At 36.5% G+C, this 27373-nt stretch overlaps 1 protein-coding gene across 2 annotated transcripts in view; it reads left to right on the top strand.

Moving 5' to 3' along the window:
* Window positions 1-27373, top strand: part of MAN1A2 (mannosidase alpha class 1A member 2) — a 138408-nt gene that overhangs the window by 66206 nt on the left and 44829 nt on the right. For both annotated transcript variants that reach the window (XR_007375139.1, XM_048936200.1), the window contains exons 4-8: window positions 3899-4017; window positions 5345-5425; window positions 22250-22344; window positions 24174-24297; window positions 24717-24810. Coding sequence is in view for 1 of the 2 variants with exons in the window: in XM_048936200.1 (XP_048792157.1) it covers window positions 3899-4017; window positions 5345-5425; window positions 22250-22344; window positions 24174-24297; window positions 24717-24810 (513 nt within the window). In the remaining variant the exon portion in view is untranslated. The remainder of the gene's footprint in view (window positions 1-3898; window positions 4018-5344; window positions 5426-22249; window positions 22345-24173; window positions 24298-24716; window positions 24811-27373) is intronic.

Genomic DNA, 27373 nt, shown 5'->3' with positions numbered 1-27373 from the left:
GGTGTGGTGGGCTAGCCCTGGTCAGCAGCTCAGTACCTCACAGCCCCACACTCAGCACAAATGGGAATAGAACAGGAACATCAAAAGTGAGTCAAGGTAAAGATATAACTAAACAGTGATGGAACGGCGAGAAGGTACAAGGAGTAAAAAGGCAATCGCTTGCCACCTCCCACAAGCAGACCCTTGCCCAGTAGAATGTAAAAGGATGGCTACCTGATAGACCTAGCCCCCCTGCACTCTTGTTGTACTGCTGAGTGTAACATTACATGGTATGGATATCCTTTTTCGTCAGTTTGGATTACCTGTCCTAGCTGTGTCCATCCCAGCTTACTGATAGGTTGAGAAGAAAAGAGAAGAAGCCTCAGTGCTGTTCAAGCACTGCTTAGCAGTAGTCTGAACTCTGGTACATTGTCAGCTCTGTTTTTAGTCACTAATCCAAAACACAGCACCGTAGAGGCTGCTTACGAAAAAAAATCACTTAATCTCAGCCACACCCAGGATACTGTCTTGCCCCTCAGCTTGAGCTAATGAAAGTCCCTGTGGAAATATTTTCCAGAAGTAATTGGATTTGTCTGTAATACCTCATTGAAGTAGATAATAGATATGAGTGACAGGTCGAATAATCAAAGTTTCTATGAAGTACCTGCTTGATGATTGCTTTTCAACCCAGGGTACATTACTGCAGCTTGCTGGCGAATAATTTATCATAGAATCATTTGAGGGGATCCTTAAAAGTCATCTAGTCCAACTCCTCTATGATGAACAGGGACATGTACAGCTAAATCAGGTTGCTCAGAGCTTGGTCCAGCCTGACCTTGAATGTCTCCAAGGACAGAGGATCATCTTGCTCCTTCTTTATATGATGTGTCATTTTTGAGGTCTCCTTTCAGTTAATGCACTTTCTTTAGTACCTCAGTGCTCACAGTCCCTTCTCTTTCCACATAATAGACTAAGCATTGCATCTGGTATCAAGACTTCTAAATGTTTATACTTAACCTTTTGTTATAAAGAAAATAGGCTACTTACTGTCTTCATACACTTTTTGTCATGGAGCACGTGACAATGATCTGTTTTCTCATAATCTGGTAGTCTCTTGTGAGACTTCAAAAAGCTGTAAAAAAAAGCAGTTCTTCATCTAGCACTTCAGCATATTGAAAGAATTTTAGATAGAAAGGCCAATTTTCTTTTAATATCCCTACTGTTTACAAAGTCATATAATTTGCTAGATATTTCAGACTGTGGATTCATGTACTATCAAACAAGGGAGTTATTTGTCTCATCTCGGGAAACTGAAGTCTACTTAAATATAAACCTGACTTACAATTTGCAGTCCTTTTTTAGTAATACTCTTCCTTAATGAGCGTGCGTGATTTGGTTAATAGTTGATGTATTTTGCAACTAAATTCCTTTCATTGGCTCATGATGAATGTTCTGTTTTATTTAGAAGAATGAACATTGCATTCATTTGATAAACTTCATTAAATGTGGAGCTCAAGCAACTAGAACTGTAATTATATGAAGAAGAAATTTCAAGAATTGACACTCGTAAAATCAAACTCTTCTCGAATCGGTTATTATCTTATGCATCGTGACCAACCGAGGCTTTGTACTGAACAGAGGCAGGCCCTGGAGGGAGTGCCTTCAGCTAGAAGTGTTATTATCTATTATGAATTAATTGTTTTATAGCCTTTTTCACTACAATGAGACATCTGCTCTCCATGCATTCAGAGCAATATCACATCAGATTTGTAGAGGTAGTAGTAAGCATTGTATCCTCCTCTAACTTACTGTTTATTTAGAGATTATTTAGAGTTGTTGATTACTTTTCAAACAACTCATGCAATTGAAGTCCATGCAGACTATCCTCTTCTTTAAAGCAATAGCAAACCATGATCAGTAGATAAATGAAAATATTTTTGTATGTTGGAATATAAATGCTATACTCAAAGGAACTTTCTAAGAAATGGTTAATCTCTTCCATATAATCCAGAAATTACAACCGTATTGATTTATATCTCAGAAAGAGGCATATGTGTCTACTCAAGGGAAGTGGCACGTATGAGTACAAGCAACTTTTCTCAGTAATGCTCTGTTGTGCTTTTGTGGGCCTAGGAAAGATAGGCATAAAAGAGGAGAGAAGCAGAAAGTCACACACAGGAGATTCTGGAGTGCAGCCCAGAAAAAACCCAGAAAAAAAAAAAAATAGAGTATGAACCTACACCTTAAATTGACTCGTGGGGGAAAAATGCTGAGAAGTCTTGTTTGTTCTGTTGAACTGTGTTGATTTCTGTGGTTGCAAACAATGGAGAAGATCTTACATGAAGGAGATTGTCAGTGTATTCCTATTTACTCAAATGTCTTGTGTACTTGGAATCATTTTCATTGTGGTTTAAATAAAACAACAGAAATTACTTTGAGTGCCATAGCAGTGTTACGCATTCTGACTTTACATCAGAACTACCTTGTCAGCTAGAACTGAAATTAGTCTTTCTGTTATGATCCAGTTGGCATCTCTCTGAAGTGAAAAATTAGAACACTGTCATACTGTGTGTATGGAACATTAAAAGTTAAGTGCATTCTGTAGCTCGCCCAAAAGCAACATTCCATCATGAGCAATGGATTTACATTACAGTACTTAAGCACTGGCCTGAATTCATTTCCTGAGAGTTATAGGTGTGCCTAGTGGCTAACTTGTCAAAGGGTATGTCTTCTGATTAATCTTAAGAAATGTAGTGTATCCCAATCTGAACTTGAATACTCTTAACACACCACTGAGTTAAGGCTTTCTATATGTAGTTCAAATCCATTAAAGCAGATGCATGCTTATTTTTGAAGAAATTAGTTGGTGATTACGTTGTGAGCAAGATTATTGTGTTTAATTTATTATTAATCACAGAATGAAATTAAGTTGTAATTAACAGTTACTGAGGTGTTTAGAAGAGTTACTATGGGGCTGTTGACTCAATTAAGTTGCTATTGTGCTGTAGGAATAAATAAATAAACAAACCAATCTTAAAGGTAAATAAAATGCAGAAATGAATGAAGAGAAACAACCAGGTAGCAACAGTGCCCTGTAAATATTCAAACATAAAATAAATAAACCTGTAGTAATTCCTGTGTTCCTCCAGAAATGAAGATCTCTGCCATACAAGTGCAAGAGCTTAGACTGAGATGGCCTAAGAATGTTGGAGCTTGCAACTGTTCAGCTGTCTCCTTCTTACAAACACAGGAGTTGCTCAATGATCAATTGCTTCTGTTTCAGATGGCATTTTAGGATAAAGCATTATTGATTTTCATTTGGCTTCAGATGTTCTTCTTCAATGATAATTACAGAATTCATTATCATGTCAGAGTTTTGAGGCTCAGCAGAAAGTGAAAAATCTTGGTGCTTTTGGTTTATCTGTCAAGCCAAGCCAAGGCACACTGCTTGTCCATCAGTACTTTCAGGCTCTGAGTAGCTTCCATAACTGCAAAACCATTCAGTAGTAAATGTTGGGAAATGCAAGACATAGAGGCATATACAAATTGCTTTATCTTTTGTGTGTATATTTTTTAAACTCTTTTGTCCTAGAATTCCTAGTAGTATTTGAAGCAGGATACTTTGCTGTCCTTTACTTGTATCAAAGAAGAGTTACTCACGTTCAAGTTATGAAAACAGATAAGGGATTTTTTTCTGTCTCTTGTTGTCTTTTCTTCCCAGAGTCCAAACTGTGTCAGAGAACTAAAGCTTTGAAAGAGGTGTGATCCTCTTATGTTGCTGTTAATTCCTTGCTCAATTTGACTATTCCTTGTACTGTCATCTTTTAGTAACTTTGTTTTGCAGCTGCTTGGGTTATTATGCTTGTGATGTTCAAGAAAAGTAATCATCATTTGTAACAGAAATCCTTTTTGTGTGTAGGAAACTCACAAATGGGTGCTACCATAGTAGATGCACTGGATACTCTTTATATAATGGGGCTTCATGATGAATTCCGAGAAGGACAAGAATGGATTGACAAGAATCTTGATTTCAGTGTGGTGAGTAGAACTTATCCTATTATTTCTCTAGTCCTTTTCTTGGTATTCTGCCTTGAGGGAGAATGTAGAAGTCTTTCAGCTGGAATTTGCATCTGAAGTTCAGATGCAAACTTTAATGAAGTTCTCTGTTTCTGACTTGATATTTTAAAAACCAAACAAACAAACCCACAACAGAACACCTTTCAAGCTCCAGTTATAACTAAAGATACATCTACTATTGTCAAAGTACAAATACAGTTAGAGAATGAAAGAAAAGTGATCAATAAGAATCAGTAGATCCTCGACAGAATAAATTAATACAGAAAAAATAAGGCTTTACTAGGGTGTAGTAGCTGGAGCTACTAAGTAGTAACTGAGTTGTGAAAGAGGATTTATCCCCAGAGAATGGAACATTGATATTCAGTCAAAATTGAGCAAATGCTTCTTGTTATCCTCATATTAAATCTACATTTCAGAAAGGATTGTTTTTGTTTTGTTTTGTTTGTTTTAGTACATTTGCTCTCTGGCAAACATGAAAGAAATTCTACTTAATATATTTTTTTAAGTTAGTGCCAAACAATTATTCAGTCTAAAATTGAAGATGCTAAATACATCAGAGATGGTGTAGACATAACGGTGCCATCATAAATGTGTAATAAATTAACTACTATATCTTTCATGTTGTGAGGCTGTCTCTATGAATTTGCAGAATTAATTTATGATTTAGGTGGAATAAATCTACATGTCACACTGGGGGTTAAATTACAGCTTGCTATGTAATGAAGATTAACAAGTTGCCTTAAATATGGAGGGCTTGAATATGGCTCAAAGTTGCGTTTTTTTTTTAAAGTTATTCTTTCCCACCATCCCCAAACAGCTTCAATTGCACTTTGTAGTGATAATATGATCAGAGAAGAAGATAAAAGCTAATTCAATTTTTAAAAATCAATTGAACATGGAACTGACATTATCATTGTGTCATGAAGGACACAGGAATTTCAATATGGATTTAGGTAGTGAAATAGTTGGTTTGGGACGTAAAATCATTCAATCATCTAGGTTGGAAAAAGCGTTGAAGATCCTGAAGTCCAGCCAACAAGATGACTTCCCAAACCCCATTACCAAACCATGTCCCTCAGTGCCGTGTCCAGGAATAGAGATTCCACCAGTTCTCTGGGAAACCCACTCCAGTGTTGACCCCTTTTCCACTGGGGAATTCTTCTTATTACCAATCTAAACCGGCCCTGGCACAACTTAAGACTGTGTACTTATGTCCCAGTTGCCATGGTGACATTTTTTTCGTTGATTAGAGGGGTGGTTAATGACTTACTTTTTCTTCATGTTCCAGAATTCTGAAGTATCTGTTTTTGAGGTCAATATTCGCTTCATTGGAGGCCTTTTAGCAGCGTACTACCTTTCAGGCCAAGAGGTAAGGATACTAGAAGGCATCTGTGAAATGTAATATATTTTAACAAGTAAAGTTTGCATATGAAGAATTTTTTTTAGGATCTTGGTGTATCTGTAGTTTGGAAACTAATTTCACAGTAATGAGCTGTACAGAGTTTCTTAAAATCTTTAAAACTTGTTTCTGTACAGATATAAGCTGAATTAGGGTACCTTGTTAGAACTTGGAAACTTCTTTTATTGGATGTTTTCAAAAGAAGTTCACTTCAGTAAACATCAAACTGAAATGTCAAGTCCCTGTTCTATACTGCCAAAAATAACTTGTTCTGATAGTCTGTAACTCCACAAAGGTAGAAATAATCATTTTTGTTACTTGTCTTGCAAAGCTAGAGGTTTGCTTCACGAAAGTGGTACAGCAATCTCCTTACTATTTTCTTGGTAACAAACAGAAATATCAAGCCAATTTCATCCCAGTTTTAACACATATTAAGAAAGATTGGAGGCTTACACTTTTGAATGCTTATCCAAAGGCAACCTTGTATTCAAGGCATGCACATACCCAAAGACTTGCAATCACGGACGACTTTGGTCTTTCAATAACATTGTGATTTCATGTCCCATTACTTCCCATATTTTCACAAAACTGGAGCCTGACCCAACTTACAGATTAACTCATAGCTCTTCTCACATTTTAACAGCTAGCTGTCTTTTGATCTGTTCTCTGTGTCTTTGATTTTATTTTTATTACTGGACATTCTGTAGTCCACTGCCTGAGATGTTAGGCTTCCAGCTATTTCACAGTATTTCACAGATTAAGGTTTTATACACTTCCAGGTATCCAGGTATTCTTTCCATTTGTTTAGGGGACCACCATGTGAATGTATTAGCAAGTACTCAGGAATTTGTCCACAAGTCTAACAGTAGCTGGGAGAAACCGTATATTTGATGTCAGTTTAAGTCTTGGGGACACATGAACTTTCCTGTTAGGAGTGACTTTGCTTTGGAAGAAGAACATAGAGACACAACACAAATCCGGTGGGGATCTTGAAAAGAATGTTGAGTTCATTTTTCAAGTATTTACTCTTCAGCCTTCTTGTCCACATTCTCCAAGAGCTGTGTCTGCAGGGAGATAAGTTTCAAGCAGTCCTTTCTGTTGCACTGATTTGTGGTCTGTTAGAGGGAGCCTGAAGGAAAAGAGAAGCATGGAATGTTGCTGCTCCATTTCTCTTATAGTGACTTAAGAATTGAGCTTACCTTCATGGCAGTGAGCCTTTCTCTGCCTCCAGAGTCTGTCAGGCTTAGTTCTTACAGCAGTTTCCTAGGAGCTCAGTACTTTACTCTAGTGATATGACCCCGTGTGGCAAATCAACCTTTAAAACTGATTGCTGTGGCACCTCCTCAGGGAGACAGTCTTCATAGCAGCTTTTGCTTGTGCCAGTGCACAGTGAAATTCCAGCCTATTTACTTTACCTTGACAAAAGGCATAAAAATCCCTGAATGATTATCCCAAATATTTACTTGAGGCAGGTGCTGAATTTCATCTACGTCAGCAATATTAACCCACCAGTTTTCTTCTGAAGACCTTCAGAACACAAGCTTTCTTATGCTGTCAGATGTAAGCAAAGTTGTTTCATGAAAAGTAGTCTCAGCTGCTTGTGGTTTTCAATTTGTGCCAGGGAGCAGTTGCAACAGCTAAGTTGCGGAACTGTTGCAAGGAGTCATGATTCCTACTTCAGTGTAAGTGATCTCAGCAGCATGGTGAGGAATTCTTCCTTTCTAGAAATTTTTATTTCTGTCACTTGGACCTCAGATCACATTAAGTACTATGTGATCACTGAAATCTTCAAGCATTGAGCAGCAGAGCAGTGCCACAACGCTTTTCAGCTAGGAATGTTGATCTTGTCTCTGGATAACTTAAACTAGACCATACCCTTGGAGTCATTTACCATGAATATGAACAACCTCAGAGGAAGAGCAGCAATCACCAGTAACTGGATTATTTAGATGAATCAGTAAATACCCTGGAACTAGCACCTTAACAAAATGCTTTTGCCCCATTGTGTAGATGAGTGTAGCCAAAACTGAATGCTTTGTCTGCATTTTGAGGCTGGGTGTTCTCTTAAATTGTTGCTGCTGAGCTGACTATTGTCTTTTTAAAATATTTTTATGGCATCAGTCTCACCAGTGGATTTTAAACACTTCACAATGTGTCAAAGAACATTTCTGTTAAGCGATCGTATATATATATTGTCTCCATTTTCCAATACAAGAACTCATAAATAAATGTTCAGGCTGCATTTATTTCAAATAATTTGACATGTAGGACTGCTGCTGGTACTTCAGAGACTACTTGGTTTGCCAAGTTGGATAATTTCTCTGCAGTGTATCAGCATGAATGAGATGAGCAAAGAAACTTGAGTCTTTCCAATAATTGAGCCCAGCAGACAAATATATTCCTCTGATGAGAACTTCTTGGGAGTTACTCCTTTCCCAGCTAAACTACTGAAAACATCTTTTAGATACAATTTTTCAACCTGATCTTCTCCCTTCTATCTTACAAGAAGGGAAGGAATTCATCAGCTCTGGTTTGGGGAATGCCTTATTTCTTTTTATAACCACGTTCAAACGTGATGAGACCGTTTTCTGTCACAGAGAAGACAGGCAAGTCTGATCCAAGTATTTGGTGTTTTGCATGATTAGCTTATGAATGTGTAAATGGGCTTATTCTTCTAAGGGAAGTCTTTCTCCAGTGGTAGGGTATCCTTCATGTGTTCATCAAGCTATCATTTATTTGCTCATATTCCCTTCCCAGCCCATTTTATTGTTTCAGTATATCAGTATGGTTTATCTGTTTTCTTTTCTCCACTGTATGTAGAGGGCAGTTGTGCTTGATAGGTTTTTATCAGTTTATCAGCTGTAGTTCTAGATATTGGTCATAGCACTTAAATATAGCTATTAGTTTAGATGGAGTTGTCCCATTTACTGCTTAACCGTTACTTAAAAATATATATATATTTAGCTTAACTAGTAGCGTGACCCTGTGGTCTCCATGGTGTATTTCAGGTGTCACATTACAGGTCTTGATTAGATCATGCTCAGATGTGATCGTGGTTTTAATGATGCTGTTTACTGTTGATAGTATGCCTATTCTTTTCCATGTGCCAAGTGAGGTAAATGGAGGTAAAATGTATAATGGCTTGTTATCTAAATTGACCAGGCTGTTTCTCAGTAATGCCTGGAACAGTCCTGTAACTTCTGGAGCCACCATCTTCATTATGCTTGAGAGATGACTGTGATACATTTGATAATATAACAGAAATAGAAATGAGATGTTAATTTTGCCTTCTTCAGAATAAACACTGGATATGTCAGCTTAGGATCGAAATTGACTTTATCTAAATGTTAAAAGAAAAAAAACAACTAACTAGCATCAAGTAAAGAAAACAAGGCAAATATTATTTAGTGACTGTTGTATGGTGGTGGCAGGAGGATACTGATACCGTTATGGCAGTGTTGCTGTCTACTGCTGATTTATCAGTACAATAAAGTAGTAGCTTACAGATTTATTTTTGAAAAAAGTTATTTCCTTATGGCATTTGCAGTGTGAAAAAGATTAATGATTTATTGTGTTTACCGATACCAGCCTTATATATAAACTCTTTCTTTATATGATTGTTTTTATGGCTTTTATAAACACTATGAAAATGACACATCTTTCTGGGCAAAATGATTTAATGTGTGTGGGTAAATTCAACCTGAAATCTGTCATTTGAAGAGCAAAGGCTGTTATGTACCCAATACTCTATTAACAAGTAATCAAAATAACCTGTTCTAGGGCTTTTTTCCTGCCAGTAAACTGACAGCCAATGTCTCTTGTGTTCAGGAAAATTCTTTAATAAAAATACATTATATATGTGAGTGGATACTCCTAACAACTGACTAATGTATCTGAAGTATAAGTCTTTATAAGCAAGACAGTATTTCTTTTTGTGAGCTAGTTTTATGCGTCTAACTGTATCTGAAAAAGAAAGTACTTATATTAAATTTGTCAGAAGTTAAAAACTCGAAGAAGATGACAGCATTATGTACATCCCATCCAATAAAGATTTGCAGGTTATTGCTATGGGATGAGCTACTTACTCATAAGTGTCCAGGGCAACTCAAGGTATAACTCAGCCCTAACAACCTGAAAAGTTTTTTTTTTTTTTTTTTTTTTTTTTTTTTTTTAACCCTTAAAGCATTACCATGCCTAAATGCAGTTTGTAATCTTTGCACAATTTCTGTTTACTTGTTTACTAGAACTGTAGAATACATTTTCTTGACTGTCAATTTTTAGTTAGCCTAATAATGTATTGCTGCATGTTACTACAGCATAGCACCAGTAGATGTGGAAAAGAGGAGAAAACTTAATTCATAGCATTTTTGTTTCCTCTGCTGTAGGTTGATTGGAAGCAGGTTTGCTCATTGGTATAATGTGCTTTAAAGTGGTGAAATTAAAGGATAAGCTGTTTTAACAATAGAAAGTATCTTAACTGTGTAATAATAGCCACTCTTAAAGTTTGGATTGTGTTCACCGAAAGGGTTATATAGATCATTTGTCACTACTTGAATCATAGAATCGCAAGGTTGGAAACGACCTGCAAGATCATCTAGTCCAACCACCCTCCCATTCCTATTAGTACCACAAGCTACTAAACCATATTTCATAGCTCCTCATCCAGGTGCCTCTTGAACACTGCCAGGGATGGCGACTCCACCACCTTCCTGGGCAGCCATTCCAGTGCCTGACCACTCTTTGAGAGAAAAAGTTTCTCCTCATGTCTAGCTTGCATGCTGAATATTTCCTGATGGTCATGTCTATTAGTTTTTTTCTCCCTTTTCGGTAGTGTAGCAGTCATACTGATGCTGATGGACACTGCTTTCAGCAAGCACAATGTCTGAACCTTTCTTAATGTTCATTTACTAGCAGTACTGTTGGTAGTATAAAACACTAATTTCTACCTGCCAAGTTTCCTCTGCTAGCTTCTGCACTAAGGGTTTTCATAATTGGTTTCATTTTGAGAGGAAGTTGGGATTCTTTTTGGTCAGTTGAGATCACAGTTGTTTTTGTTGTTGTTGTTTTAAGCTGCTCTTTTCACTCTAAGACAAAAATAAAATTCAACTCCAGACATGATCACATTTTAGTACAAGGCATCTTTGACTGGTTTTACATTTTGGAACTTGTTTACATTCAGTGCTTTAGATTTCCATCTTTAAAAAGGGATTTGAATATTGGCTTAGAGAAGAGCAGCTACTAAGAGAAACAAATGCCATGAATGTTACAAAGACAACAAAACCAGTAAAAGCTAGCACAACGTTACTCAGAAAAGTCGTTGTCTCTTAGAATGTGTGATAAAGACGAGCTTTTCAAATCCATTAGGTATCAAGAAGTTGCTAAGCCAAATGTTTACTGTATGAGAATGTATTAATTGGAAAATCAGCAAATATCTTCACAGAAATGACTAAGAAGCTCTCTGTCCTAGTAACATTCATTTTTTTCTAATTCAAAATGTAACATTTCAAATAAATGCTTAAGCTGAAACAATGTATATTCAAAAAAGGCCACTTAAGCTGACCTAGGCATCTGTGAGTCAGTCCATTTTCATTCTTCCTCCCCAGCCTTCAGGACTGAGTTAACAGAAAATGAGGTCATCAATCTAATAATCATTTGATAATAAAATTTTTCTCATAACAGTGTATAGCTGTATGTGGATTTGCTAATGTTGAAATGACAAGTAAGTAGATAACTATTGAAATTAAGTGGGTTGATAATTTTGACCTGTTACAAATTTTTAACGTTGCCAATGATGTAGATTCTGGCTGTTAGTTATAAGGAAATAAGTAAACTAAATGAAAAGTAACTCACAGCAATAACCAGTGTTGACCAGATCAGCAGAACAGTGTTATGAGAGGCTGTGACTTTGAAGATGAAGAACTCACCTCAGCTTGAATTTGAGCTTTTGATATGAAATCCTGTCACAAAAAGCCTGTAAGCATTTGGATTTATGAGGTTTGAAGATGAAGAGGAATTTATTTCTGTTTAAGACATTAATAAAAGTTCATTGTTATGCTATAAACGTATTGGTAGTAGTGTTTTAAAAAGGATATATAAAAGCATCAGATATAATAGAAAAATCATGAAAAGGTACAGAAATCTCCTGGATGCATCAATAGTCAGTATATGGGAGAAATGTTTCACTCTGGCAGCAAGTAGTATTTAAAGTTAAGTTGGTATTTATGCTTAGTCTATTTCATTTATACAAAAGATGAGATCACTGCTCTGAGCCTTTCTGATTTTTGATTACAAGACTGAAAGAAGAAAATCCTTGTCTTTTTCTTCTACAAGAAGATGCATAAATTTTTCTGCAGGAATGTAGGGTATTTCTCTTACTGTTTTCCAAAATAAATGTGGTTGGGTTTTTTTTGTGTGTGTGTTTTTTTTTGTTGTTGTTTTGTTTTGTTTTCTTGTTTTTTTTTCCTTCCAAGTGCCTTGCAGAATATATGCAACCATTAAGATTTTTTACTTAGTAATTCATGGCTCATAGCTTGTGCTTACCACCTTTTTTTTAATAATTTGTATGTATTAGCAGTAGTTAAACTAAATACATCTGTAAATCTTTTGAAAACAAACCAGTTCATCCATTTAAAAAAAGCAAACACAACAAAATACTATTTAGTCACTTTCATGTGCAATGTAAGGAAGTATATCTGACATTGTGTAAAAGATATGTTTTGTAAATGTAAAAGTGATGTGATTTTTTGTATGCTTTTTTTTTTTTTTTCAGAGTGTGATTTTTGCACTGTAATCTGTCACATTGTACCAATGGGTGGAGGAAGTGTACATAGTATGAGTGTACATGGATGAAATTGCATATTGTTTCACACTGTTTCTTGTAAATGCAAGTAAGTCTAAGGAGGACTGAGTCATTTCTACCAAAGTCTAAGGAGGAAATCAAAATTGATTTCAAATTGAAAGCTTGGCAGCACATTGAAGAGAAACAAGAGTCAGGAATAAAAGTAGGAACTGAATCAGTATAAGCACAGCTGAAGAATGAAAGAGATGACATGATAGACAGAAATATAGGAGAAATTAAGAAGGTATTTGACATGAGCAGAGTATGTATCGAGAGCAAATGTTGCCAGAAAAGAGCCAATGATTAATAACAGGAGATGGTAGATGTCTTTTGTTGCATGGAAAGGACTCTCATTAATTACTTTACCTCAGAACTGTTTTAAGTTTCCTAATACATTGTTTCCTTTCTAGAATTTGCAGAGGTAATGGATTATATCTGTTTGAGACTTTTAGGACCACAATATAGCCTGTTACTCTGCTCTGTAGAACAATTGGTAGTAGCAAAATGTTTTTGATTGCAGATTAAAACATACTCCATCAAGATAGGGTTATACCGTTTACTTTACCTGGGTACCTTTATCTAGAAAGGGATCTTAAGTGACGCATATTTTAGGATCAGTTCTAGATCAGAAGAATCTACTCTGCTGATGAGGAACCATTCTGCAATTATTTCTGTGATTCCCACTTGAGATAAAATCTGGCAAAGGAGATCAAGGATAATAAGAAAGGCTTTTTTGAGTATGTCAGTAGTAAAATGATGACTAGTGATTGTGTGGGTCTGCTACTGAATGAAGTGAGTGTCCTAGAAGCAGGGAATGCTGAGAAGGCAGAGATACTGAATGCCTTGTTTGCATTAGTCTTTAATACTATGACTGCCCCTCAGTAATCCCAGGACCTGAAGGTAAGAGTCTGGGGAATGGAATTCTTCCGTTTGGTTTAGATGGGTCTGATCAGAGAGCGTTTGGTCAAACAACGCACACAAATCTGTGGGTCCCCATGGGATGCACCCACGTGTGCTGAAGGAGGTGGTAGAAATGATTGGTAAACCTCTCTCTATAATCTTTGAAAGTCTTGGAGAACAGGAGAGGTCCCTGAAAACTGGAGGATGGCCAGTGTCACCAATCTTCAAAAAGGGTTTGAAGGGTGATCCAGGCAACTGCAGGCCAGTCTGCCTCATCTCCGTCCCTGGAAAGTTGATGGAACAACTTGTTCTGGAACCAGGCTTTTGAAAGAAAAAGTTATAAGAGGTAGTTAACATGGATCACCAAAGCAAAATTGTGCTTGACCAACATAATAGATTTCTGTGATGTCATCACTGGCTTACTAGGTGGGGAGAGAGCAGTGGATGTTGTGTACCTTGATTTCAGCAAGGCATTTGACACTGACTCCCACAGCATCCTTGTAAGGAAGCTTAGAAAATGTGAGATGAATGGACAGTGAGGTGGATTGAGAACTGGCTAACTGACAGATCTCAAGGGAGTTGTGATCAGTGGCGTAAGTCTAGCTGGAGGTCTGTAACTAGCAGTGTTCACCAGAGGTTGATACTGGGGTCTAATCTTGTTCAATTTCTTCATCAGTGACTTGGATGAAGGGATAGCATCCACTTTGAGCAAGTTTGTAGATGATATGAAGCTGGGAGGAGTGGCTGACATGACAGAAGGCTGTACTGCCATTCAGCAAGACCTGGACAGACAAGAGAGTTGGGCAGAGATGAACCTGATGAGGTTCAGCAGAGCTAATGTAGAGTCTTGCACCTGGGGAGAAATAACTGTATGCATCGGTACAAATTATGGGTTGACCTTCTGGAGAATACCTCTGAAGAGAAGGATCTGGGTGTCCTGGTGGACAACAGTTTAGCCATGAGCCATCAGTGTGCCCTAGTGGTCAAGAAGGGCAATGGTATCCTAGGATGCATTAAAAAGAGTATGTCCAGCAGGTTGAGGCCAGTCTGGAGTACTGTATCCAGCTCTGGGCTCCTCAGTTTAAGAAAGACAGGAAACTGTTAGAGAGAGCCCAGAGGAGGGCCAGAAAGATGATTAAGGGTCTGGAGCACCTCCCATACAAGGAAAGGCTGAGAGACCTAGGACTCTTCAGTCTGGAGAACGCTGGGAGGGGACCTCATCACATGTCTGTAAACACTTAAAGTACAGGAGTCAAGTCAACGGGGCAGACTTTTCAGTGGCAAACAGCAGTAGAACTCGGGGCAACAGGCAGAAACTGTTAACGCTGGAAGTTCTGTGCTAGCTCAAGGAAGAACTGTCAGAGTGACAGAGGACTGGAACAGGCTGTCTGAAGAGGCTGTGGAGTCTCATTCTCTGAAGATATTGAAAACCTACCTGGCTACTTTCCTGTGTAACTTACTCTAGGGAACCTGCTTTAGCATGTGGGTTGGAATAGATGGTCTCCAGGGGTCCCTTCTGACTCCTACAATTCTATGACTGTGGTACTTGTGTTTCTTGTTCCTGATTTCTTTCATGGTCTCTTGTTACTACCTTCTATGCTTTTGTCTCCATTCATTTTTCTGTCATTCATCCCCTCCTACCTTTTACTTCTTTTCTTCTGCTCTTAGTCATGCCCTTTAATTTATTTTCACTGTTACATCAGCTTGTGTGAGTTGGGAGACAGGAAGCCCCATCTGGTACCACTTTGGCTTTGCTGCTGGTAAAGCTCTGTGCTGATGTTCTTCCCTTCGATGATTCTTGTTTTGATCCCTAATGACTATCCAGATACGTTTTATCATCCATATTCTGCTTTTTTGCTCTAAAACAATCTATCTTGCTGCTTGCAGCTTCTGGGGGGACTTTTAAGCAGACATTTTCTGTACCCTCACGTCTGATTCCCTGAGCTGCAGAAGGTCCCACAGCAAGAAGAAATCATTTGAATGGTAGGTGTTTTAGAAGCCCACTTGCATCTTTAAAGCATGCATGGTTAGGTGTGAGTGATTCTTCTTGGCAAGTTGTGCAAATTCAGGATTGTTACTTCTAGAAGGTAACTAATCTGTCACATTAGTATGCGCAAACTTACAGCAAAGAACTCAGTTATGACAAGAAGGAATAATAGAGAAAAAAAGTATTTCCTGGACTGAAAGTAATTTCCTTATAATAATAGAAAATTAATAGAAGAGAGAATTAACTCAAAACAGCCAGTTCCTGGCTCACCTAGACAGTTCGTTATATCTTTCTGGAATTATCTGATTTCGGAGGTATTTATATGCCAGATCCTTACAGCATTTGTTCTGTGATGTTGACAGACTGGTATAAAGCACCTCAGATATGAAGACTCTTTAAAAATGGACAGAATTTAACTTTGAAACCAGTGCCAAGGAAGTGAACAGAAATTATGCACTTTAACTACATGGGTACTGTTAACTAGTGCCAGGTAGTTTAAATGTGATTAGCTGGTTTTACAGTGCATGCCAATTTTTTTACACTTGGATCTTTTAGAGCAAAAATTTCAGATACTTCTAGCAAGTTAGTTATGCACAAAACTTTTAATGTAGATTTTTCAAAAATATCAGTAGTATGAAACCACTAGTTCATAGGATGCCAGAGTCAACACTAACTAGATTCCTCATGTCTGTTGTCCAGGAAAACAGCTTTGGCAAACTCTAATGAAAGATAGTGCCATTTGGAGATTCTGTTTGCAAATTCTTAGGTGTTGGTAGAAAACTATAGTAGTGTAAATTATTTTATATTGAAGAAGCAGTATTTGAACATATCGTTGCTTTGTAAAATATAAATATGTAAAGTTGTACCAAATTATGTCTTTTCTGGATTTAATTGATGTAGTTTTATGCATTTGTTTTTTCTGCTCATTTTTAGATTGAGTGGATTTATATGATAAAACAAGAAAAGCACCTAAGCACCTAAGGCACTATCACCATGATAGTTTTCCTGCGTTGTCTTTTGCATCCAGACTGATGTGATATTATGTTGATATGATAGGTAGATTCTTGCCATCTCTTTTGCCAATCTTTTTTTTTTTTTTTTTTTTTTTTTTTTTTAATACTAAACACAGAAACATGACATTTTTATCTCATAACAGTCTATAGCATCTAGGAAAGAAGAGATCTGAGGACTTGGGTGATGGATAGACCTGTACAGTCCTGTGGGCTTTACTAAGATTTTTGTTTCAGAAATTGAGTGCAGAAAATGCATTTGCAGCTTTTTCCTTGAAGTTAGAATAGTTCTTCTACAATGCTCTAGCAGTGTTTCACAAGCTGAACCTCTAGACAGACATTAAGTTTAACTAGGCTTATGTAGCCATCATTTTTAGATTGAAGGCAACTGTTATATCACTCAATTTCATGTACCGTCTAGAAAAGGAGAACCTTCTTGACTTTCCACTATTCTTCATTTCAGGTTGTTAAACAAAAGCATATCTTGTGGGGAGGTATCCAGTATGACAGGTTTTTTTTGTATGTAAAATATTTGTAAAAGCCTTATCTGTAGTGTCACTTGTTAAACAAAATGTCAGCTCAGTCTGCGTGTTTTGAAAATAATGTGAGTCTTAGAAATTCTCTTTACAAAAGCATTTTATTTCCCCTGAAAAAAAAAACAAACCCAAAACAACAGTTTGACTATCATTAAAGAGAAGAGAGAGGTCTAGATAAGCATGAATGAGAGAAGCATCAGTTACAATACATTTGGAGTTGTAGATTTTCAATTTGCTGAACTGGTAATGGTTTTTTGTTGTTTCTATTTTTGGAAAGTTAAAACATTTTATGAACCGTTTCTTAGTTCATGAAACCAGTTAATCAGCAGATCATGTAATGCTGACGAACGTTGTCTTACACCAGTTGTTCTTGAGATATCAGAGTTCTTGTAGTACAAGGGGACAAATAATTGCAAACACAGATGTAACTGATCCCATGCTTACATTAGAGTGAATTTAGCAGTGTTTTAAAATTTTGAAGGCACTTAAAACTCATGCCCAATTTCTTTGTCCCCTGTGTGAATTTCAGCATATAACTGTCCCATGCAGTATCATTGGGCATGGAAGGTGATAAGCAAGATGAATGTCATCACTCTTAGGTAACTACTTTTTTCAAAAAGGGAAAGGAGACCTACAAAATATATCAGTCTCATCTTGATCACTGGGAAGGTAATGGAACAAATAATTCTGGAACCTGTTTTCAAGGACAAACAGGTAACTGGGAGCCAGCATGGATTTGCAAAGAGTAAGAGATGCTCAAACAGCATGATAAACTTCTACAATTGAATGACTGGCTTGATAGATGAGGGGAGAGGCTAGATATTGTCTGCCTTGACTTCAGGAAGACTTTCATTGTGGAATTCAATAAGATACTCACAGAGATGCTGCTAAGATACGGGCTGGATGAGCAGATAGTGATGTGGGTTGAAAACCGGCTCAAGGAATTTGTCCAGAGGGTGGTATCCAGTGGCACAAAGTCTAGTTGGAGGCCTGTAACTATTATTGGTGTACCCGAGGGGTCAGTACTGGATTCAGTTCCATTCAACATCTTCATTAATGATTTGGATCTGCTGAGAGTACCCTCAGTAAGTTTGCAGATAGTACAAAACCAGGAGGCATGGCTGATTCATCAGAGGGTCATGCCACTATCCAGAGGGACCTGGAGAAGCTGGAGAAATGGGCTGGCTGGAACCTTGAGCAGTTCAACTGCATAACTGTGGGAGGTGATTCTTCCCCTCTGCTCAGCAGCGATAAGACTACTCCTGGGGTGCTGGAACCAGTTCTGGGCTCCCCAGTGCAGGATACATGTTGGCATACTGAATCTAACAAAAGACTGTGAAGATGTTTAAAGGACAGGAGGATCTCTTTTATGAAGAAACGCTAAGTGTGTTGAAACTGTTTAACCAGGAGAAGTGCTCTGGGGAATCTCTTTCATAATATAAATAAAAAATTACATTAAATATAAATACCTGTATATAGATATGAAGGAAGCATACAAAGAAGACAGAGCCAATTTAAGTTATAGTCTAGTTTCAAGTTGATTCCTGTATTTTTCACTCTTAGACTTCTGAGATGGGATTGACTTTTTCATTTCCATGTTAATTTTTTTTCTGTTACAGAGCAATTAATATAAATTTGCAGAGCATCCCCTTGTAGGACAAGTCTTCTCTTGTCTAAAAACTTTGTGTGTTAGAAATGCTAAGTCTTGTTTGTCAAGTGCTTGGTAATCATTATAACTCACAAGAAACAGTGAAAGGCTCTTGGCTAGAGTCATGTTTTACCAATATCTGTAAATAGTCCTTTGTTGAACATGTGCTGTGAATCAATATACTCATGTAATTCTGCATCTTCTCACCACTGTACATATCGTAGTTTTTAACTGCCTTGCTCAATTTCATATAAATGCAGATCTATTTTATCCAGGACAAATTCTAGGTGTCACAGACTTCACTAGTTTTTACTCATATACATCTATAAAATATAGCTAAAGTGCATTCCCACTTCTGTTTCATGCTATGATACCTTAAATGTTACCTGAATCTTATTGCACCTCCCTCTTGTCATGAGAGGCCTTTCTCATTTTATCTGTGGTATTGATGAGAAGCAAATATTTTAGAAAGGAACATATTTCTTCATTTCTGGTTAGCAGGATTCCACTACTTGCAGTGGGGAACTCCCTAGGAATATTTTAAAATTTGGGTGTTCTCTGTCTTAAATGCGGGGATGTTGTATGTCTTTGGAATTTAAAACTGCTCACTTGGCATATGTGCATTTTCTTTCTAAGTGGCATGGCATATATGTAAACAGGCAGTGAAACTTATGAAGACTTATTAAAGGAGTTACCTTTCTTTTTGCAGCAACACTGCTCATCTTGGTTTTCAGCATTAAATTGCTCCGCTGGCCTGTATTGCTATTCATGCAGCAAGTTGCCTAACAGGCATGTTGGATTTTAAATGGGTGCTTAGGTACAAAAAGACTACAAAGAGTTTAATACTGCAAGCTGAATTCTGAAGGTAGAAAAATAACTATTTTAGATCAGGTCAAGATTTTAGATTGGGCCAAGCATTATTCTTGAGGGTTTGAATATAGTCTTGCTGTTGGATACTCCCTTTCTTAACTGCATTAAGCATTTGAATGGATCTGTGTTATCATCTGACTTCATGCTTGTTTTTATTCTTCACATCTGCAGAAAACACAGTTATTTCATTTTTCGGTGTATTGGCCTTGTATGTAATGAAAAGTTGCTATCTTGTGTCTTCTCTTGAACGTCATTCTCTAGACTAAGTAACCACAATTCTTTCACCATTTTATGTTTTCAAGGCGTCTTTTATATTTTTTAAATTTTTTTTTATATTTGCTGTATGATAAGTAATCATGCTGTCTGCTGTCATTAGGTTATTTAGAAGTTAAAGCCTAATGCATTTATGCCTGCTCTTGTGTTTAAAACTTAGTAATAGAAGCTATTTTAATTAGCTCAGCAGAGCCATGTTATCCAGAAGTACTGAGATATTCATAGCACTCTTGGTGCTATGTTCCAAGAAGTACCCTAATATAAAGTAATGGTCTGTTGGTGGTTAATTCCAGTGTTTACTTTAATGAAAAAGGTAAACAAAGGTACAATTTTACTCACTGGTGCTAAATCAGTAGTACTTAGAATCCTCAGCTCAACAGAGGTAAAAGGAATGTGTCTCTAATCACAGCAAGTTTTCAACAGGTACTATTGATGTCACTGTCTGAGCAAGCAGTCGCAACTTTCTACTGACTGACTGGCTTTTGAATTTCTCACATGCAGAAATGACTGGCACAGTATTTCCTTCCCTGCCCTTGTTTGTATTCATGAACAGGTAGCTCATCTCAGCCTGCTCTTTATATACAATTTCTAAAAAACTGCTTCCAAAACTATGTTTTTTTTTTTCCGTTAATTGTTGTAGCATGTTTCAAATTGAGCGAAAGCTGTATAATATTACATAAATAGAGAAATTATTTTAGTGGGGATGTTTCTAGGAGCATTCTCCCACTGAACATTCTTGCCACAATGTTTCAAAATCCTTTATTAATGAGCATAATAGAAACACACAGTCGTATGTGTAGAGTTCCCAAAGGGTGCAGGGTCCAAAAATGGAAGGTAAAGAAATTCATGCCAGAAATGTCTTCCCAAACTTTGTAATGTCTAAGAGGAATTTGTAATTCTGTTATGAAGTAAGCATAAAAGTGGCTCTGCATTAGGGATGTTAACTTCAGGTGATTGTAGCGGCTCTATCTGGTCTTGACCCATCCAGCATCTAAAAATCTAAAATTTCTGCCTGCATTTTTGATATGCATTTATAGATTCAAAGAAGGTAATCTGTATGTATTTGGGCTGAGACATATCTTTTATTCCTCTTCAGGGCTTCTCTTTTCCCAGTTACCGTAGACTCTACCTATACAGTCCCTCTTATTTATAGTATGCCTTCCTATTTTAACTTGGTCCTTTATTCAAAGTTAGAGCATTTTATGAATTTTAAGTTTCTGCATTTTCTCCAAGACTGTCTCTTGCCAGTGTTGTTGCTGAAAAGCATTCAAGCCACACTGCTTCTGTTGCTTCACATTTCCATCAAATTCCATTCTGATGATTCCAATATCCTCTTTTTCAGTTTAGACATACCTCATCTTTAAACTCTTTAAACTCATCTTTAGACTATCTGTGTCGAAGTCTTTTCTTGGCTCATTACTTTCAGATCCACTTCCATCTCTCCATAGTCTACTGCATCAACTACAATTAGATGTCACCGTTAATATTCCTTTTTGTCTATTACATGTCTTACTAGTCATCTTCTAAAATATTTCAGATATTGATCTTTTCTTACCTTCATATGAAAAATGGGAATGGTCTTGATTGCTTACTTTTCAGATTCCCCAGTATACATTTTTTCTTTTCTTCCTCTACTCTTCACAAAAGGGAAGAATATTTTTTTATCAGTTCAACAGAACTGTCTTTTAGATTTACTCAAAGCTTTTATTTCTCTTCATTATAGAGTATTGATGTGGTAGTTAATAATTGTGGGGTGTTTTTTTCATGTGTCCATGATGCTTAAGTTACTTAGGGCAACAGTAGCTCCTTTTGTTAAAATGTTTGTGCAGCATTTGTAACTGATAAATAATGTTGTCTCCCAATAAGGAAGATACTTCCAGAGAATATTCACATTGAGTTAATTGTAATGTATGCTAGCAAGTGCTGTGCTAGCTGGCAAAAACAGTTTTATGTTATTGGCATCTGCCAAATATGCCTTCTTGGAAAAGATTCTTCCTACAAGCTTGGAAGGATTTTTCTCCCATCTACTCATTTAGCTCATAAACGTTAGATTCTAAATAAAGGTATTACAGGTTTATGCTCTGATACAGACATGAGTAACAACACTGGAAATTAAAAGTCATTTTGTCCTGTCAATAAATTGCATTTGTAGTCAGACTTGAGAGGAAATATTAAGCCTTTTAAAATTTTTGTAATGTATTATCAATGAAAGAAGAGTTTTGGGAAACTTTGTGTGTGTCATTTTGCTTTGACTGCGTTCATAAAAAGTTAGCAGCTCTGCCTGTATTAAGCATATCATTAATAGGATTGTAAGTTTGTAAATTAAAATCACTTTTGTGTTATGTGGGAGAATTCTCTTCTGCTTTTTTGCTTCAAAAGTGAGTATATTTTGAAGATTGCTTTAGATAGCACTTGAAATAATATTGGTGGAAAGAGTTGGGGGGGAGGATTGGTACCCCTCTTTCGTAGGAATATAAGCAGTGTTGCTGGTGAGCATGGAAGCAGAGACATTAAAATGACAAGTCGTCTTTTCATGTTCAAATTTTAGTGGTGTTCATGAAATGAACAAGTGAAAATAAATGAAAAGTTCAATTTTTTTTTTTCTTTTTTTTTCTTCATTGTAATGCTTTTCTTATATAAAGAAGTGGGTGGGACAAGGAAATTTCCATCTTTATAGTTCTTGGAGATAAATCAGAATTTATAACTGTCTGCAATTGATCCTACTATCTTAGGTTTTCAAGATCAAAGCAGTGCAGCTGGCAGGAAAACTTCTTCCAGCCTTCAACACGCCTACGGGTATACCATGGGCAATGGTAAATCTGAAAAGGTAATGAGTTTTCTTTTGTGGGGAAGTGTTTTTCTCAACCTTCCCTAGCTTGAAAAAACGGCATATGCTATTAGTAATTCTAAGTAGTACAATTGTAGAAGATGGTGACAAGTTGTTATTCCTGGCACTTAAAGATAACTTTAATAGATTTCAGACCATCCTACTTCATTAACTGTAGTAAATTGTGACCATTAATATTTTTCCTAATTCTAACTCAGAATTCAGCATGCTGTTAGACCATATTATGGCATATGTTGTCCTAGAGCTTAAACGTTATTTCTTTAGTCATTATAAACCATGCTCCTATGAAAAACAAAACTGTTTGGAGGCCACAATTGAATTTACTGGGTTTTATGCTCTTTGTGAGCTGTGTGTTACTTTCAGAAATCTCAAAATGTTTGAGGAAGTATTAATTTATTTCGCAGTTCAGCTGTATCAAGGCTAATGTGCAGATATCCACTATAGTCAGGGGATATGGATGGGCTCCTATAGGTGGCTGTTCAGAGTACACTGAACTTAGATTGCCTTGTGGAACAAAATTACTAATTTGTCTCGTATTGCTTGTTCAGTGCTGAGTTTTTCCTCAAATTTTGAAAGCACTTTTTGACACAAGGCATTTTTTATATTTTTATTACTGGGACATCAGAACTTTCTTGCTAATTACTGCTGGCGCTGTATCCACCTCCTGATGTTGTACAGAGCCTGCTGGCATCGCAACAGAAAATACAGTAGCTGGCATGCAGTGAGGCAGTAACAGTGGTGTATGTATATGTGAACACTTGTCATGAGGCTGACATGCAATAGAAGAAAGGACCTGATAGAAGGATTTGAAAAATGAGTAACTTGTGTTTTATTAGTTTTTGTATTTTTAATGTTCATTTTCTTTCTTTGTGAGAGATAAACCAAAGAAAAACTGCAGGCTATAATTTTATTTCTGTAGTCTTTCAGCAGTGGTTACTGCATTTTTAAAGGTATTCTGTCTCAGGTGAGAACTGTAATTTCTGCTCTGTTACTGATGTTTTTTGTTTATATTTTTATTCTTTCTAATTTATAACAAAAGGAATATAAAGACATTGCTATCTGATCGTAGTTTTACTGATAAGTGATCTCTTATTTGAGAGAAAGAACCAATAATCTCCAGGAAAATATGGTTAACTTCACAAGTTAAAGGACTCAATTCTGGAAGGTGGTGAAAACTCGTGAATCAAATTAAACCAGAGGTAATTTAGGAGTTATGACTTACCGAGATGTCTTTGAGTGCAAAAGATTTATGGTATGATGCAGTCTGTTGATTCCTTGTGCCAGTCTGAGGAATTCACAATATTCTGCTTGCTATAGATGTACAGTTTTCCTATGTAGACACAGATGAGGCCCACTCCCATCTTACTGAACCATCAAATACTGACATTAAACGTATCCCACACAAGTAAGGATAAGCAGATATTTGACAGAACAAGGAAGCAAATTCTGCCACATTTGGTAGTATACTTATCTGGTATTTGCTTTTGATTCTTGTTCTTAGGGATATGGAATGAATAAATGACAATTGAGATAGGGCTCATTATTAAGGCATTGAACCAATGTGTTGATGCACAGAATTACAATCACAGGTCTTTTTGTTGATGAACATATATTTTTTATTTTCCAAGAAGATCTCACCAACTAACCAACCACTCAGTCATGCCACAACTCCTGTAATCTTAAGCATTATTATTTTGCTGTTACCTTTTTAATTTGCTATTGTACTTGTTACTAGCATTCTGTATGGTAATTCTGATTTTTTTTTTTGTTCTTTTTTCTGATTTTCATACATATTTCTTGAACCTCAGCGGTGTGGGTCGGAACTGGGGCTGGGCTTCTGCAGGCAGCAGCATCCTTGCTGAGTTTGGTACTCTACATATGGAATTTGTCCACCTAAGCTATTTAACAGGAGACCCGGTATATTACAACAAGGTGGGTCTCAAATTTAGTTTTTTCAGTCATACAAGTGATTTTTATGCTGTTTCATCATAAATTGCATTAAAGGAAATTGCCTTTTGTACAACATTTTGTAACGTACTGTAATCCAATTGCATTTTAAGTAACAAGTAAATTCTTTCTTATGAAGCAGATCGACTTTTTGAAATACAAATTTTACAGCAAAAGTTCTTCATTTCTTTCAACAAGCACTTAAAAATTGTAACTTTAAAAGATGTTTATGTGTCAACACTTTAAAAGCAAAAAAAAAAAAAAAATAAAAAGAGGAAGCTCCCAAGAAAGCTCCTCAGATAAAATTAAGAAAATATATGTCTGAAAAGAAAAATATTAGATTTAACAGTATGCAGAGCAGATTGAAGTTGTTAGTGGTGATCCTGATTCTTGATTTAATTTAGGTCATGCACATTCGGAAGTTACTCCAAAAAATGGATCGTCCTAATGGACTTTATCCAAATTATTTGAACCCAAGAACAGGCCGGTGGGGTCAGCGTAAGTACTCTTATTTTATTCATTCATAATTAAAGTTCTATTTCTTTGTTGCTGAGTTGGAGATTAGAAAATTTATTCTGTAGGGCGTGAGTAGCACAGCTTGAAAACATGAAATCTAGATGAATTAATTGGACTTGCGATTTTCTGAAACCAATTTTTACCAGTCATTCTCTTTGAATTAATGTAACTTGATTTTATGTGGTATGTTCTGAAAGCGACTTTCTAAGAAATCCAATGCATATCTTTTAGTTCCATTACTTGATAATATCTTCATTTAAACAGAATGAGAGGGAAAAGCAGCTTCCTTTGTTTTGATTTTGTTCCTGTTTTTCTTCTGCAAGTTATCTGGTTAGTGGATTACCCTTTGTAGGATTAGCATTAGGTACTCTTTATAGGTGACTGAGGAAGTATCATGTTTGTGGTGGTTAAATTTGAAGTCTTTCACTTGGATGAATATGAAGATTTTCAAGTGATATTAGGGACTGAAATTTTTAAAAATAATTCTCAGTGGCAATGAATATGAAGTGTCATATAAGCATGGAATATCTTGAGTTAGAAGGGACCCACCAGGGTCATTGAGTCCAAGCCCTGGCTCCACACAGGAGCACCCAGGTTCTGATAGAATTTTCCAAGCACTCCTTGACCTCTTGTCAAATTGGGGCCTTGCCTGCTGCCTTGGTGAGCTGTACAGAGCCCCACCGCCCTCTGGTGAAGAACCTTTTCCTAACCCTCAATCTGACCGTCCTCTGATGCAGCTCCATGCCGTTCCCTCAGGCCCTGTTGTTGTCACAGCCAGTTCTGGTATGAAAATTAAAAATAAATAAATAAATAAATAAATAAAGCTTATATTGCATATATTGCTGACAATTTAGGCAGAGAAGGAAAACAGAAAGACATGGATACGATCCTGATTTTTTTCCTTGAAGCATTTTTTTTTCCAAGAAAGGTTGAATGGTTTAGTGCTTTTGTAGTGGGTGTAATGAAGAGAGTTCTTTTTCCTCAAGGCTTCTGTTCCTTCATCTTTTATGAATATAAGTTTATTTAGAAAAAACAAGGAAAATGGTCTATTTTTGTTTTGTTTGACATCATTGACAGGTTTTGGTGACTTCAGTGGTTGGCTGTAAATAACCTGTTTAACATGCTCTGGCTTGCAAACTGAGAATTTGCTTCTGACTGAATCTGGTTTATGAGGGAAATGAATACAGCTATTATTGCAGTGACTGTGTTTAGATTTGTCTAATTTGATTGTTAAGACCAAAATTCTCCTCAGAGTGCATTAAGTGCATTAGCAGCACTTTTTGAAATGAATATATAGATTACTGAGATAAATTCCTGAGACATCTAGGCTTGCCGGTGCATCCAGAAAAACAAGTGAGTGAATACAAATAGTCATGTATAAAATGCATAGGGAATGAAACACTGGACTTACAAGCTGGAACATCCGAGACTGAGATGGAAATTTCTTCCTTCTTATTCCCTTTCAGAAATTGTATCCTGCATCACAGAAATTGGTTAAGTAAGAGTGATGCCTTCATGCATAGAATTTCAGTTTGCTAGAGGACTCATGTTGGAGCCCATACTATGGTTGCTGACCTTCTCACATTGTTATTATGGGCAAGGAAAATTTTTACATCTTCCTCAGAAGATAATTTCAAAGAGCATTGTGTTTAGCTTGTTATATACCATAGTACTGGAAAGACAGAGACAATGGAAAGCATACATTTTCTTTGAGCTCCTGGAAGTATAGCCCTTTTTGTATTTTTTCTGTGACCTTTAGTTTGATACAACTTTATCAAATTACAAATTACTTTCTACAGTTTCTTAAAAGTATTTCAGAACTCTGTTGACCTAGATACATGTAACTCTTGTTTCTGACCTTTCTGGGCTTTCTTGTACCATTATTTCTTTTAACATTTTTCTTCTCTTCAGACTTGGATCAGTTCTATTTAGGTTTTTTGTTAATCTGTGCAGTATTCCAACTAAGTCATGAAGAGTGTGAAATAGGTAGAATTAATCTGTCACGTACATAAATAGACTGTGTAAGAAATGTGGCAATTTGTTGGTTTTTTTTTTTCAGTCTCTTCCCCTTACATGCAAGACTTCTTCATACTGATATCTAAAATTTGTTTGAAGTAACTGCTTAGCATATGTAAGATCTTACACCATACTACTTCAGAATCCGAATGTTATGTTGTCCACCAGAACCTTACATAATATGAATTTTAATTCACAAATAGAAAGTTTGTATCTCAGCTGCTGTTGTAGGGAAATCAAAGTAATAAAATTTGGTGTGAGATCCTATGGAAGGGGAAAGTGATATTTGTTTACGAAATCATAAAGCAAGCTGATTTTTACCTGCACACTCTCATGATTTTAAAACTTAATTCAGTCTTGCTGACAGATACCAAGATATGTCTGAGTTGTCTGGACTCAAAGAACAAGACAGTGGCTATCCAGTCATCGAGGGTTCCTAAATGATAATGATGAACTAGTTTTTGGCCTAAGGGTCAACAATTGTTGTGGAGCTTTTATTTTCCTCGAAGACTTTCTGATTTTATCCAAT

This window comes from Lagopus muta, chromosome 1, assembly GCF_023343835.1.
Source record: "Lagopus muta isolate bLagMut1 chromosome 1, bLagMut1 primary, whole genome shotgun sequence".
Taxonomy (NCBI): Eukaryota; Metazoa; Chordata; class Aves; order Galliformes; family Phasianidae; genus Lagopus; species Lagopus muta.
Note: the sequence above shows the minus strand (reverse complement) of the source record. Positions and strands in the feature narration are given on the sequence as shown.